Source organism: Ruditapes philippinarum, unplaced genomic scaffold (assembly GCF_026571515.1).
Source record: "Ruditapes philippinarum isolate M1 unplaced genomic scaffold, ASM2657151v2 ctg1226_1_1_1_1, whole genome shotgun sequence".
Classification (NCBI taxonomy): Eukaryota; Metazoa; Mollusca; class Bivalvia; order Venerida; family Veneridae; genus Ruditapes; species Ruditapes philippinarum.
Genome location: NW_026851932.1, coordinates 188,005 through 205,281, shown reverse-complemented (window position 1 = coordinate 205,281; position 17,277 = coordinate 188,005). Strand labels below are relative to the sequence as shown.

At 31.4% G+C, this 17,277-nt stretch overlaps 1 protein-coding gene across 6 annotated transcripts in view; it reads right to left on the bottom strand.

Annotated features, from left to right (window-relative positions):
• Positions 1-17,028, bottom strand: part of LOC132743165 (prominin-1-A-like) — a 68,439-nt gene extending 51,411 nt beyond the window's left edge. For 4 of the 6 annotated variants that reach the window (XM_060731695.1, XM_060731721.1, XM_060731707.1 and 1 more), the window contains exons 1-4: positions 16,648-17,028; positions 8,908-8,975; positions 3,810-4,018; positions 695-830 (exon numbers count right to left, since the gene is read on the bottom strand). In XM_060731695.1, coding sequence (XP_060587678.1) covers positions 695-830; positions 3,810-4,018; positions 8,908-8,975; positions 16,648-16,870 — 636 coding nt within the window. In that variant the 5' untranslated portion in view covers positions 16,871-17,028. The remainder of the gene's footprint in view (positions 1-694; positions 831-3,809; positions 4,019-8,907; positions 8,976-16,647) is intronic. The other 2 variants (XM_060731701.1, XM_060731729.1) reach the window with 1 other exon arrangement.
• Positions 17,029-17,277: the final 249 nt, after the last annotated feature.

Here is a 17,277-nt window from a genome sequence, read left to right as displayed (position 1 = left end):
GCATAAGTGCACAAGTTTCTATCTTCAAACTGTTTTCCTAGAGCTAAAACTGAATGAAAACCACCCTTCAGTCTAAAAACTTCCAAGATATTGTTCTTTTAAAAACTGTTGAAACAAATGCATTTATTTACTCTTAGTTTTTTTAAAAAAAAATTGTTTTAATTGTTGTTTTTTTTGTCACACCGACACATATGGCGACGTTCCAGCTTTACTAGTGGAGGAAGACCTCAGGTGCCCTTCCGTGCATTATTTCAAAACAAACAGGCACCTGAGTAGAACCATCAATGTTCCGTAAGCTAGCTGGATAGCTTCCTCATATGAAAGAATCCAGAAGTCTCTGTCGAGATTCAAATACACAGCGGTGAGGGGCAAGTGGTTTGAAGTCAACAACCTTAACCATTCGGCCACGGACGCCCCGGATTTACCCTTAGAGCATGCTAAATTTTCTAAATTTTGTAATGATTTAAACTATTTTATCCATGGTATAATTCAGTATTCATATATTGAGTAAGAACAAGTTACAGTCTAGAATCTGGTCAGACTGCACATTATTATAAAAGCTGACCTGGCTCTTTATTTGTCGACAAAGGCTGTCGATAACTGCAGCAACAAATGTACTTTACCCTTTAACCCCCTGAATTTCAAAAATTGACATTTAAGGAGAAGGGTTAAGGAAAATAATTGAGGTACCCACATTGATTGTGTCACTTGTGAATTTCTCGAGATGTCCAAGGCTATCGTCCATTTTGCCAACAAGACCTTTGCCATCATCATTCCTCAGTGATTTGTGAAGTAACTCTGATCCAAGGAAAGTGACTATACCACCAGCTCTGAAAAAGGGTACGAGAAATGCCATGGTAAGGCAAGTGGATTGGTAAATAGGTTTGACATAACTTTTAAAAAAAACAACATATGATAGATATTCAAGAAAAACTGTCCAGCTGGGTGCTAATTCTTTAAGTTAATTGATCATCTATCATATTTTAAGATTTCAGATTCTATAACTTTTCAGTGCAAAAAAATGCATTAAATTTGCTATGTCATGATTTACAATAAATTATTCCAAACCAAACAAAGGTTGTCAGACAATACAACATACTCAACTATTTTAATCATCTAAAATATTAAAACTGCATGGCTTTAGATGAGCCAAAATATTTCAAGAAAATCAAGATTTTAAGAAAAGTAAAAAGATTCTACTGAGTATACAATCAGGGCTATCTTTGCATATTTTGTCTTCCTTTTGATTATTTACATGGATTGTAAGTGCCATTTGCAATGTGTAAATTACTTTCTTGGTTCAATTCACAATATTTTTTTTACTTTGACATACATTTTAAAAACTTTCAGGAAAATTAGCATGCAGCTTTAATAAACAAGAACCGGTTGAACCGGGTGATGCTCCCCAAGAAGGTTCTGGACACAGGAAAGTATAAAAAAAATAAACAAAGGGCAATAACTCCAAAATTAGACCAGGCTTTGTTTAGGTTCTTTAAGCGTTGCAGTTCTATCCAATTATATCTAGCTACCTACAAAATTTCATGTTGATATCTCTAATAGTTTTAAAATAATGTCCAGGACAAAAGTCAAAAAGTAAAAATAAACAAAGGGCAATTACTTCAAAATAAGGCAAGGCAGAGTAATGATTCTTAAGCACTGCACTTCCACCCAATGAGACCTATCTATCTACAAAGTTTCATGTTGATATCTCTTATAATTTTAGAGTAATGTCCCAGACAAAGTTCAAAGTGTCAAAATGAACAAAGGGCAATAACTCCAAAAGTAGGCAAGACAGTGTTACAGTTCTTGTGCACTGCAAACTTACTCAATGAGATCTATCTACCTACAAAGTTTCATGTTGATATCTCTTATACATTAAGAGTTATGTCCCGGACAAAGTTAAAAGTGTAAAAATAAACAAAGGGGGATAATTAAAAACAAGGTAGAGTTACAGTTCTTGTGCACTGCACTTCTACTCAATGAGATCAATCTACCTTCAAAGTTTCATGTTGATACCTCTTATACTTTTAGAGTTATGTCCCGGACAAAGTTCAAAATGTAAAACAAAGGGGGATAATTCAAAGATTAAACAAGGCAGAGTTACGGTTCTTGTGCACTGCACACCTACTCAATAAGATCTATCTACCTACAAAGTTTCATGTTGATACCTCTTATACTTTTAGAGTTATGTCCAGGACAAATTTCAAAGTGTAAAATAAACAAAGGGGGATAATTCAAAAATTAGGCAAGGCAGTTACGGTTCTTGTGCACTGCACACCTACTCAATGAGATCTATCTGCCTACAAAGTTTCATGTTGATACCTCTTATACTTTTAGAGTTATGTCCCGGACAAAGTTCAAAGTGTAAAATAAACAAAGGGGGATAATTCAAAAATTAGGCAAGGCAGAGTTACGGTTCTTGTGCACTGCACTTCTACTCAATGAGATCTATCTACCTACAAAGTTTCATGTTGATACCTCTTATACTTTTAGAGTTATGTCCAGGACAAAGTTCAAAGTGTAAAAATAAACAAAGGGGAATAATTCAAAAATTAGGCAAGACAGAGTTATGGTTCTTGTGCACTGCACTTCTACTCAATGAGATCTATCTACCTACAAAGTTTCATGTTGATACCTCTTATACTTTTAGAGTTATGTCCCGGACAAAGTTCAAAGTGTAAAAATAAACAAAGGGGAATAATTCAAAAATTAGGCAAGACAGAGTTACGGTTCTTGTGCACTGCACTTCTACTCAATGAGATCTATCTACCTACAAAGTTTCATGTTGATACCTCTTGTTGTTACAAAGTTATGTCCCGGACAAGAAAAGGGGACGGACGGACGGAAAGACGGACGGACGGACAAGGCGGCGACTATATGCTCCCCCGAAATTTTTTCGGGGAGCATAAAAATTCACATTAAAATTAATAATAATGTTTAATTAATATTGTTTTTTCTATATAAATATCTAACATCATCGAATACCCATTGGCCAAACCATTAATCAGCCGTGGCCATGGCCAAACCATTGATCAGCTGTGGCCATGGCCAAACCATTGATCAGCCGTGGGATTTTTTCGTCAATATCCCGTCTTGTAGAGGCGTGTCAAAGACAGCTTTTTAATTGCTTGCATCACAATTTGATGAGGCGATTAAACCAATCAAAAATCTGGTTTGTGAAACATTAATTCTAGAAAAAATATGTCTATTGTGTTCTCTACTTGTTAAATAATTCAGTTTGGGGATAGTTTTGCCTTTTATATTGTCAAGACATATGATAGATTTACACCATGGGCGCTGCTATTTTGATTCTGATTGTTGTTTACCTTTGCTGTCAAACAATATAAATTTTGCTAAACGCCATTTCATTGGTCGATATTTTATGCACAAGTTGCTGTATATCCACGCAATTTGATTCATTAAACCCATGGTAGATTACATGTTATGTTACATGTGAATCAACAGTGAATTTGATATCCAACTATGATATCTAATGACATTGTCAGTCATGTTTTATTTTCGGTCAAAAATAAACCAGATCCACATGCCCATGAAACATCTAATATCTTAGTTTTCTTAGTTGACTATAAACAGCATACTTTATCTTTCAATAGAAATCTATAAATGTTCATTTGAATCAAAATGATCAGACATCTGTAACAAGTAACCTTCATATATCAATCAGTGGTTGGGTAATTTAGGTAAATTAGTAATAACAGAAAACTTTTACAGTGCACCATTTTCGGATTTGGTGTTGAAAATAACCATACAAAAGTCAAAATAGCCTGGCATAAGCGAAAATTACTTACAACATAAGAGTTGCGAATATAAGCAGAAGAACTGTGTATGTCCACCTCTTACAGGAAGCACGTGGGGGGTCCATCATCTCTTTTGTGCCGCCACATTTGTTGCAGCAACAGTGACAGCAACAGTAGATCATACCTACTATTGGCATAAACACAATAAACAACAGACCAACAATGATGCATCCTGCGTAACCTCCAAATGTTGACACTAACTGCAAATAAATACAGGATATTTAATGAGTGTAGGTTCAATAAATTTAGTTAATAATATGAAGTTATAGAATATATTCTTTTTATCACACCAAAATAAGAACTGTTTACAGTAATAATGAAAAACTTTTTCATTGATGTGCCTAAAGTGTCACACTAACATTTAGTGTGTCTTTCCAATTTGTTTTATAACGCAAATGACGTCACATGGGCTGTGCAATTATGTTTTTACAGAGTCGCACGGGTATTTGATAAACATGGTACTGTAAATCACTTTATATTCGCGTGATCATTATTTTGCGAAAACCCCATCCCCGGATTATTTCGCAGATTCATGTATTCGCGATGGCCGGGTCAGAAATTAATATTCGCGATTATTTGAATTTTATTTCCGCAATGTAACAGGGTAGGTTGAAGTTAATTCCTATACTGTGTCGCTCTTATGCAAGGTAAATGTTAATGGTGTTAATAAGAGAGGGTTTTTATATTTATTTATTTTATATACAAAATGTACATACATGTAATTGACTTAATATGAACGGTTTTTCTAACCATTTGTCAAATTTGTTTTTTGTTTGCAAATAGCGTGTTTGATAAAACGTTAAATGTTTGTAAGAAGGTGTTATATACTTGTTTATAATACTTAATCTACCATATGAAAATTGTCCGTTAATCACTGTTTTACAGTAAATCTATTTGTCTGTAAAGTGCAAAATTTGTGGATATTGTCTCTTTTTGTGTTTTACATGCATGTATTCATGAGGAAAAAGGAATGGAAAAAATTTTTAACCTTCATATCTTTATTATGATGTAAATAAAACATTGCACATATTAATTATTTGCACTCAGTTATTGTATTCATTATAAAACTTAATCACAATTCGAAAAAAATTGTCATCAGATTTATTTTTTTAATAATGTATGTTATGATAAAAAATTTACACGGCATCATCAATTCGTGATGCGGCTGATTTGCGAATAATAGCGAAAATTAAAACATCGCGAAAAATACCAGATTTACAGTAACTACATTAAGCGTACATCAATAGTTGCTTCTCTCTTTTAGAGATCATCATTACTGGATTACTGAAAAAAAAAGCCAAAGACACAAGAGTTTTTGTGGAATAAGCAACATTTTAACTGGCCAAAACATGACATCATGTTACCGTCTTTAATGTTTAATGAACAGCACTAGAAATTACTTAAAGGGACATTATTTAATTTAAAATGGATTTAATATAGTCAAATACTAAAACTATATGTGCACTGGCCCTAATTACTAGGGAGGCCCATTATTACTGTACAAATGTACATCCACTGGGTACATAGTATACTAGTATTTTTCAAATTTTCTTTAAATTTGTAATTGACAGTCTCAAAAGCTGCACCTAAACAAAATCTAAAGGAGAAAAGACTAATCAGAAGTTGGAAAGTATTAAAAACCATATCTATTACCCGAGTGTTCTCGCCAAAAAGTGAAAAAACAGACTTAATACAAAACAAGAATATGTGTTTGATAAACACAAATGCCAAAAGTGTAAAAATTTACTTTTAGCACTGTTGACCTTAACCCAACTGACCCCTAACTCCATCCAAAGGAAGAATACCATGTAAGTTATCTTCCTACCAATTATAATACAAATCTGTCAATAAATAAAGGCTGTATGAGCAAAAGTGTAAAAATCTATTTTTAGCACTGGTGACCTTGACCAAACTGACCCCTACCTCCATCCAAATGAGAATACCTCAATTTTATGTTCCTACAAAATATACAAGACATCTGTCGATCGAATAAGGTTAATACACCTGTAAAAGTGTAAAAATTCTATTTTTGACATTGGTGACCTTGACCCAAATGACCCCCTTACTAAAGGAAAAGGAAGAGGACCTCCCATGGTATGACTATTATAAACATGAAAGACATTAACTTAAAAATAAAGGCTGTATGAGCAAAAATGTTTAGATTTATTTTTTTACACAAGTGACCTTGACCTTGACCTAGAGACGCCTTATGCCACAAAAAATTAGAGGACCGTTAAAGGTATCCACCTACCAAATATGAAAGATATCATTAAATAAATTAAGTAATTAGGTGAAATTTTTTGATAAATCCAATTTGGCGGAATAGGTTAACCATACAAGGCCCTATTTTCAAAGTGATAAAAAGGGAAATTACTGGGAAAATGGATGGCACATTTATATAACTTGGCAATATCATGTACATTGTATTGATAAGTAAGTGTGAAAATTATTAAGCCATTAGTTCAGATAGAACATAAGATATTTCCAACTTGCCGGTTTAGGTTAACCATTATTCATTTTCTAAGTGCTGAAAAGGGCCATAACTTGGTGCAAATGGAAGCCATAGTTATGTAACTTGCCCAGATCATATACTTTGTATGGATTAGTAAGTGTGTAAATTATGAAGCCATTGGTACAGGTAGAACTTAAGAAAAATCCAACTTGCCGTTCTATGTTAACCTCGTACGGACAGACGGACGGATGTGCCACTTAAATGGACTAAAGGGCCATTTCTTTTGTTATTTTCTTTTGTTTAATAGACAGGGCCATGGCCCCTTATTCTATTGTTACTGAATGAACTCTATTGTTCTCTTTTGTTCTGTTTACTGTTAGATGGCCCCCTAACCCTATTTGGTTGCTCGGACGGACAGACGGATGGACGAATGGTTCAATTACTATATGCCCGGGGGGCATAAAAACACAACCATTATATTTTTAGAAATAAATTTATAGCTAATGCATAATTGATGAAAACAAAATTTCCATTCTATAAATTATTGAATACAAATGTATTTATCAAATCACTCATGACTAATTATCTAGATACATATACATAATTTACATATATTAGTAACTAAACACAAACAGAGCCATTCAGTATATCACATTATCTTTAAGTGAATCAAAAAATGTGCGTGTTTCGTATCATGATTTTGAACTTTAATGTTTGTTTATTGCAAAGGCCAAAAAAAAACACCATTTGTTTAAAGTTTTCTTGCACTTCCTAAATGAATAGATTTATCTTAATATAGCTATTAATATTCAGATAAGAAACTTCAAGTTTAAATTGCTAGTTCTCCCGCCTTGCCTTGAATTGGACATAGTTTCAAATACCACACCTAAACAAAACTATGACCAACTTATCTTGTTGCGATTTCAAGCACAGACACTTGGGGGTCAGATCCTGTCCCCAACGTGATACGCCTCATTAAACAAATGGGAAATATGTAAAAATTGTTTGAAAACCAGTTTTATTGTTGTAATAGATGTCCCATTTGTGTTTAAATATCAAAATAGTTTTGATAGAGTGTTTACAGGGGCGTATCACATTGGGGGCATGATCTGACCCCCAAGCATCTGTGATTTCCAAGGTTACAGGGCTGTATGTTTAATTCATGGGTTTTCACACGTATTACAGCTCAAATACACAGCAGTCTGCAAAGTGACAATCTTACTTGTCAGATTTTAAAGTTTTAGCTGCTGGTGCCCCATTATTTTGACACATATTAGAGTCACAATACCCAGCCATCGCCTACTTGATTTCCATGTATAAATTCACAAATACCTAATCATTTTAGCAACCTTTACACCCTTATAGCAAAGTGTGCTCTAAGTTGACAGATCTAACTTGATTTCAAAGTTTAAATTGATAGCACTTGATTATTTTTGGACTAAGACCTGAGCATTAGATAACCCATCTCCGGAGGTGAAGGTCACACTTGATTTCCTAGTATTTTCTGCCAGTTATTAAGAATTCAGATACTGATATGCAACAATTCCCAAGGTGAAGGTCATACTTGATTTTAAAGTTGAAAGTGCACGCACCTAATGATTCAGACTTTCAATACAGCTATAATACCCTGTTATATTGAAGGCAAGGATTATTCTTGATTTATATAGCCAGAAGTGGATTAGAGGCTTGAATTATAACCCACCTCCTTTTCCGAGTCTTAAATTCTTTACGCACTACCAATTATAACTAGGAAAGGTCCGCAACATCCAAGTATCGCATATGTTTACATAAATAAACACTTGTAAATACACGTTAATAAAGATGCTTTGTTATGATTCGATAGAAATGATGCTATTTAAAGTATTTCGGATGTTTGATATAATTAGGAAGTTAACTACCATATATCATCAATCTAACCAACATAAAAGCACTTACTCTTTGTCAAGTAAGCTCAGAATGTCAAGCATTAGTTAAGCTATCTTTGCAACAAAATGTACTTTTTTAAATAACTTGTGGTAGCTTTTGTGGTAACTTATTTTGCTACGAAAAAACAACAAGTGCTGTTGTACACAATGTGCGTAACTATTCTTGGCACTTCAAAGTATTAAGAGTACAATGGAGGAATGTTCTATAGTTTTAAAATAAAAGGGGGAAGAATTCATCAAAGTCCATTTTAGAGTTACGGGTCTTTGTTATCGCCGTGCAATTATGATATGTATGAAATTTAAAGTGAATACCCTCTTTTCCGGGAATATATAATGAGAGATAAAAAATTGTATACATGTAATAGGATAGCCTATCATTCTTTCCTTCAAAATGTTGAGGTATAATATGTTTTTTTGGTATTCAATTTCTGACATAGAAATAAATTTTGTCATTGATATCATCATTGAAAAAAAATCTTTACTTTGCCAAACCCATTTAAAATTTCAATCATAATCTTAGTTTGAACCCCACTATCCTTCTGCCTTCCTGCCATCCACCTATGTAACATCAACATTAAAAAAGCTAAAACAAAGCCAAGCCTTGTACCCCCCCCCCCCAATCCCCGCCCCTACATTCCCTTGTGTACAATGACCGTCTGAGACATGAACACAGGCTTGTGTCAGATATACTTATGACTGCAGACATACTTACATCTTGCCACTTTGATTGTATCTGACCGTAATCATTGTTCTTGGTGATGTTTATCAATGTATGTACATCTGAAAATAAAACAACAACAACAACATTAAGACATGTTGAGTTACAGTATAAACGGCTACAATAGGTTGTAGGTTTGTGAGTATGTTCATAGCAATTATACTTATTACTAAAAGAACCATATTGACAGAAAAATGTTTGTAAATTTTCAATTCAACAGATTCTACCTATGTGGCATTTAATTCTACATACGCGGCAACAGATTCTACCTATGTGGCAACAGAGTCTACATATGTGGCAACAGATTCTACCTATGTGGCAATATATTCTATGTGGCAACAGATTCTACCTATGTGGCAATATGTTCTACCTAATTGTGGCAACAGATTTTACCTATGTGGCAAAAGATTCTACCTATGTGGCAATATATTCTACATATGTGCAGGCAACAGATTCTATCAAAAGGTTCTACACATGTGGCAATATATTCTACCTATGCAGCAACAGATTCTACCTATGCAGCAACAGATTCTACCTATGTGACAAAAAGATTCTACCTATGTGGTAACAGATTCTACCTATGTTGCAATATATTCTACCTATGTGGTAACAGATTCTACCGATGTTGCAATATATTCTACCTATGTGGTAACAGATTCTACCTATGTAGCAATATATTCTACCTATGTGGCAACAGAATCTACCTGTGTGGTAACAGATTCTACCTATGTGGCAAAAGATTCTACCTATGCCACCAGTCTAGAGTTCTTCAGATTATGGTCTGCACTGATTGCAATTCAGTCAGTTTAATTATATTTCCAAATTTTCCCTAAAAATGATAAATGGCTTTGTCCAGATTTAATGATGTCAACTTAAAGAAATTTTAAGCACTGTAAGTGATGATATTACATTTAGCTTAAGAGGAGAAGCACATGAATTTTAATACCTATACACAAGAAATGTTTAGCCTGGGAAAAAAAACACTGTGTCCATTAACATTATAAAACATTAACTTTATAAAACCAGACAGACAGGAACATGTGTAGAACTGGCATGCATGCATGTCACTTAAAATGTTAACACTGCATATCTGTCAATATAATGACAGTTAAACAATTTCTACATCTAATCTGTACAGCTAATCTGCACCTAGTTACAGTTAGACTAATATTTCACAAACAATACAATCATACTTTTATTGTTTTTTTTTTTCTCTTTTTTTTTCAAAGTAAGTTGGTAATTGAATTTTCCTGAAAAGGTTCATTTTGAATTTGAGGCCAATTTTCCTGAGAAGGTTCATTTTGAATCTGAGGTGTGGATATTTTTGGATTCATTACATACAACAAAGAGTGATTTCAAAGTTTTCAAGCAGCCAAAATAATGCATTTTTTGCCTCATGACAACCCTGTGAACATTTTTTTTTGGTGAAAACTCAAAATTTTTACACAATGTAATATTGCAAAAAAGTTGCAGTTCATAATAGTACATTATACACAAATATTATAATGATGTAAGTAAAGTTAACTCCTGTGTTTTTAAATATTATTATGAAGTAAGTAAAGTTAACTTCTGTGGGTTTTTTTGAAGAAAAAAATCTTATACATGCAAATACAGACATTATGTGACAATACAGTAATGTAAATTGTATTGTTTTTTTTTAAAAAATTCTTCTCCTCTTTATCAGATAAGCTTTAAGGGTGTCACTATTTATTATTTCATAATATACATGTACTGTATTGAAAAGATTGCAATCAAGGATGTGTATTTATTGCAAAATCTTAAAAAGTTATCGGTTAATCAAACAAACAATTAAATATTGTGTTAAAAAACAATGTTAACTGTATGTGTACAAAATTTTATCAAGGTATTTCTCTATATTATATACAGATGTATATATAATGAGGAACTTGTCAAATCAAGGTTTTTCCCATTGGTTAATCTAGCTTATTCCCATCTTCCACACTCCCCTCCCCCATGTACAAACAAACTTTTTACCATTATATCTTCACAATGCACTACCATTCACAATAGATCAATTATCATATGTTACACTTATTTATATTATTGATATATTTACCAAGATGTTACTATAAAAGTTTGTTTGTATAATTCTGAGATCAGATGGGGAAAACCCATATTTGCCCAGTTCCAGATATCTATATTGCAACCAGTTACAACAATCTAAAATAATCCATTGCAACCAGTTACTTGTATATATAACAACAATCCAAAGTAATCCATACATGGCTGAGGCAGTCATTTATTATTCATTTGAAGAAATTAATATCTAATACATGTAATTATAATAATTAGTGACAAGCAAATGTGTTTGTTGGTGGCTTATAGTATGGGACCAAAATTTGAAGAAAAAAAAATAGCAACAAAGCAATGTTACCTAAGTAAGGTAAATTGTTTAATTTTAGAAGAACTTGACCCAGCAATTTTATTCATTTATTCAATGCTTAGATTATGATATTTCAATGATATATTGTGTTTTAAACTATTTTCAACATACATGTATATATTTATTGGTATTTTTTAATTTTGGGTTGTAGTGATTTCTTTCCTTCTTTTTTTTTAGGTAGTGGTGGGAGGGATCTGATCCTGACGTTTCATCAACACAAAAAAAAATATGTTTCAAACCTGCGGTTTAACTGATTAAAATATATATGACTAATATATTGGAATATATGACTTACATATAATTATAACTAAATTTGTAACAATACTTTAATAACTTGGGAGTAATTTTGAAATATTTACATTGTCTTTTTATCAAAACAAAACTATACTTTAAACTTAAAGCAGCATGCCTTCAGATTCAAGATAAAATCTATGAAAATTGAGAAAATGATTTAAGAAGTTATAATATTGTCAAATTAAGAAAGAACGTAATTAAAGCTACAATTTTAGCATTATACTTACAATAAGGCCCAAACAATCTCAATAAATTACCTAAAATGTGCACATATAGAGTAGATAGACCATTCTCTATCTAATGAAAATGTTGAAATAATTAAATGATGTTAAAAATCATAAGTAAATTCAAGTCATTATTTTACATATAAAATGTCATCACACTATAATGACTTGTGAATTATATATTTCTTAAATTCTCATACATTTTTCTAAAGTCTGATTTTTTTCGCTCTTCAATGCACGCAGCTTTAAAGGAATATTCATCAAAATAAATATTAGGATATCTATATCTGCACGATTTCATGACTAAATACTTGGAGAATTTCACGTAGTTGTATATTTACTCATGGTCATATACTATAAAGGAGAGAGATGGTTTTACGACCTATTAAAGTGAACAAAAGTGCGGTCAAAGATGAACCGATACCATAATACTGTACTATATTACAAACTTATATATCATTGTCACACCTGAATGGCACAGTAATATAATATAACATGATGTCTTGCTGCTATTTTTGTTTCCTTTGATCTCCCACCTTATATATATATATATGTAGATAAAATAAATATCAAGCTGTAGTTTCCTCTAGTAATAAGGTATCTAAAGGTAAATGATACCTTAAATATAATATTAAATTATATAATATTATAGTTGTAGGGGAGCAGGGGTTATATTGCACAACTGTTTATATATGGCCATACAACCTGTCAAGAATCTTAATAACAGAAAACTTCCTTTCTCAGAAATTATGACAGCATCCGTGTAAATAAAAGTATACAAAAACATCACAATTATCCGATGAAAAGCGACATTACAAATGTTCAGTATTATTCATATCTATGTATATTCAACAATAGGAGTTAACAAAACTGACTAAGACTTACAATTAGTAATTGTTTTTCCAAGTCATATAAATTATACAATACAAAGTGGCCCATTGTTCTTCAACAAAACTTGTACAAATAAATTGATAAATAGTTAAATACAGCTAAAGTTTATCAGTATTTAGCACTAAGTTTCCTGGTCTGTATCAGTCAAGTACAGTATAAATCACAGTGATTTCAATATGAAAAAGGTTGAAGAACAGCTCTCTTTAATCTTTTATCATTTTTAAAAAGGATGACCTATATGATTAAATTTTTATTCAAACATTCAAAGGTAGTCTGCATGTTTGTTTAATACAGAAAAATACTTCTTGTTCTAAATTGTGGGATAATTCAAACCTACATTCCAAAATTGCTAACGTCTGTGACAATCTATCGATAAAATCAATGCCAAATTAACCTAAAATTAACTTAAAATACACAACTTTAAATACACAACTTTGACAAGTTGGGAAAACATGAGATAATATAGATTCAAGTATTATGTTCCATTATATATGTATATCCTGGATCCTTAAAAGAATAATTATTATATTTTCTAATAAAAAGCTATTGAACAATGTATATAAAAAAAGCTGTTTTCTAGTAAAAATGTATACAATTATAACCTTAAGCCCAAACCTTGCTTTGAATTTAAAATTTGAGAGCTTTCAATATACATCTACATGTATATAGAAAAGAAAATGAGATACCAACAGTACAGAGCCTGGTCAGGCTGCTTGGATGTGTAATGCATGCGCAGAAGACCGAAATGACGATATAGGAAGGAAGGTGATTAAATTTGTCGCCTTCCAAAAAAAAGTAAAGACAAACTCTAGTATGCGACAGAACTATATACATGTCTATATACTACTTGTACTGCTTATACATAAATAACTTTTAAAGTCATTTCAGATCATTGAAGATTTTAGTTTCACAAAAAAGGCAGATCTTATAAAAAAGAAATTTGGGAAATTACAAGTTCAAGTTTCAAAATGCACAGATATTGTATATTATTGTGAATATATAAACTCTACATTCAACATGTCAAGAAAAATGTAGATTTTGTATCTTTTATAACAAAACATAAATTTTTTGAAGATCATTCCAGATCAAATAGGATAAAAAATACAGATACTGGCTTTAGGATAAAAGAATGTCTAGTCATGTATACAGCATTATAAAAACTGAAGCCTAAGGGGTGGACTTTTCATACGTCCTATCTAATTTCAAATCTCAAGTATACATACTGGGTAATGTCACGTTAACTGGATAATTTGCTATGTACACGTTTGTTATTTGATACAATTAAACAGGGAAGTAATTGCAAACATGTGTAATTAGATATATCTGAACAGGGTAAATCTCGCTAATACCTCTGAAGAAATAAATGGTGAAAAGGGATATAGTTTAATATAGGCATGAAATGAATTAGGCTTATACATTGAAGATATAGAGTATGGTATATTCAAATTAACAGTGAAAATTGGCTAATTTATACAGCGAAATAGCTAAATATCCAGTTCTGTTTTGCATTCTATATAATTTCATTAACCATTTTCTAAACAGATTCACTAATCAAATCTTCATTGCTTCTATTTATAACATAAATGGTATCCTGGACTAATGAATCAATTTTACCAAAAGTCCCAAATAGAATCACAAATTTAATCACCTTTAATATGAAAGAAGGAGTCAAATATACAAGTATATACATTTATACTCATATAAATGTACATGTGACAATGTACGTACAAGAAGGAGAAGGTATATGGAATTATCAGTGAAGAAATAGAGTAAAAAGGAATCCACAAAGAATATCCTAAACGGCAAAATTAAAAATTTTGCAAGCTAGGTTTGATTTAACCACAAATAAGTGCAAGCTACAGTCAACGTCCCCTAGCACGGACTTAAGGAGAATTCAACATTTAGTTAACATGAAATGGGTAAAATTTTTAATTAAGAAATATTTGCAAATTTTTCTTATGTGTTTGTATATAGTGGTTATCATGTAACCTTGTTCTTAAATAAGGGACAGGCTAGAGCCAAACACTCTGAATTCCCAATCGTTCCAAGACTATTGGTTAAAATGAAAAAACTATGCTTTTTTCAGTGAGTGTATGGGAACCATGGTATTATGACCTAAATGATACTTGTATCAGAGTTGGTGAGAGATGTAGAAGTAAACTTTGATATAAATACCTATATTTATAAACAGTATTGCAACATATGTGTATCTGTTTTGAATCAATATCCTGTTTGGCTCACACTTCAGTATATTCTAGTTAAGTTCATACACTGGTCAAACTAATAAACATATCAAAATACAACAAGTAATTCACACATGCCTTGTATAAATGTAAATATTAAATTATCAGATTTCTTAGAAGATAGCAACTTTTTCCAGGAAAATGTTTTAAGTAACACTTAACATTTAAGCTCCACTTTATCCAGTTGTTCTTAAAAGGAAGCGGGATAATTTGATATCTGCATTAATTAGGAAAATTAAATTAATTTAAATATACATGTACAATCATATACATGTATATATAATATTTTCACAATGCATATTGGTAACAATTTACAACATAAGCATTTTTGACCATTGTAACTATAATAAAATAAAAGCTGTCAATGAGTCAATATATGTGGACATTTTATCTTTTGGAATATGATGTTATATGTAACAGGCAACTTGCATTATATTCCCTAGATGAATCTGTCAGAAATATCTCCTCTATAAATAACAACAGACCATGAAATATATGTGTACAAATTACTGTTTACATGAATATAATAAAAGGGCAATTACTGGAAATTTCAATATTCAATATGTATAATAAGTTAGTACATTATATGGTATAGATATAATCATATAAAAGTATCTGTATAGTAAATACAAAAGTCATGTAATATTCATAATTTCCATTACAAGTGAGTAAACAGAAATATAGGCTACTGGTATATAATATATCATGTCAAAAGCAATGATAAATTAACTGAAATTTAAATGTGATATGTTTTAGTGAAAGTCTGTGCTTACTAATTGTGTAGGCATTGCCATTTCCAAGAAAGTGAGAAAAAAAACAATCATTTTATTTGTCAATCAAAAATTTCTTATGATCCCTTGAACATTTTTATTGTACTATTTTATTATACATTATACAATCAAAACACACTCCAGCAAACAAAATTTTGGTAGAGCAGGGGTGATCGGGTTAACATTTAAATAATAATTAAAACCAAGTTTCACCCTTGTGAATAGTTTTTATGGGTTGAAAAAAGAAGGAGCATAGTAAGTTTTCAGTACAAATAATGGAAATGTCTCTGATTAGTTTCACAACAGTTTCAGTACTTTGTCATTTTCTTCCATTATGTAAGTTTTTTTTTTCAAGTTTTTATTGTTATCTTAGTAAAGAACACATGTATGTCAATTTATATGTTAACAATAAATCTGGGATATACGTTAATAATAAATGTACAATAATTTAGCACAATTAACTTAAATATCTAAAGTCTGCTTGTAAAAATAAACATTATTTACAATCAAACTTGTATGTTATTTATACAGAATGTATATAATATACATATACTGTACATGTATTATACAATTGTAATAATAATATAAAATAAACAAATTACAGAATGTAATTAAAAACAACCAGTAGATCTACATTTAGATAGAATTATTCAGCAAGACATTTTAACCTTTTTTATGACTGTATCTATATTTTTGCATGGAACAATAACAATACAGTATTGTCCATTAATATTTTAATTTGTATGCATTTATCATACATCAATTAATTCAATTAAACCTATTATTTGTCATCAAACTAATCGGGAGCATTCCATTATCAGAAAAAGGGTAAGCAGAATCACTCCACCCTTATAAAATCGATAAAGTGTCCACAGGTGAACCTTACATATATAGATCTATATACTTACTAAAAGCTGCACTTTTGGCATCGTAAAAATTTTGTGACATCACTACATCAAGGAAATTGTGGTACATATCGAAAATAGGACTCATGCCCTTCTGAAGAGCTGAGTCTTCATCTGTGCTGTCCTTTGAACTAGTATCTGTGATGGTCTTATTCTGAATTTGAGCATCTTCACTCAAACAGCTCGCGACCAGCGCGAAAAAGAACACGGATTTTATAAATGTCATAATGAACAAAAAATGCAACACAAATAAAATGTTTATAAAATCTAAAACTATATGATCACAGGCGTTTAATAGTCCTTTAGTTACCGACACATTTTACTACACTACTTTCGTGTCAACACTTCCCTTTCTTCTGTGTAATGAAAACACACCTGGATGACCTCTTGAACCCTATTCGTTACATTCCGTAAAACACCGTTGAATTCCGTTAAGGCAAAGCAAATGTTAACGATTTATCATGTGGTTATGCTTCATTTTAAAATGGGATATTATTCATTTTGAGACAATACAGAAAACAAAATACTTATTTTATTTGAAAATTGCTGAACATTGTTATTTTAAAGCAGCACGCCTCAAGATTCATGCTATTTTTTTTAATTTTTAAAAATGTATTTAAAAAAATATTGTGA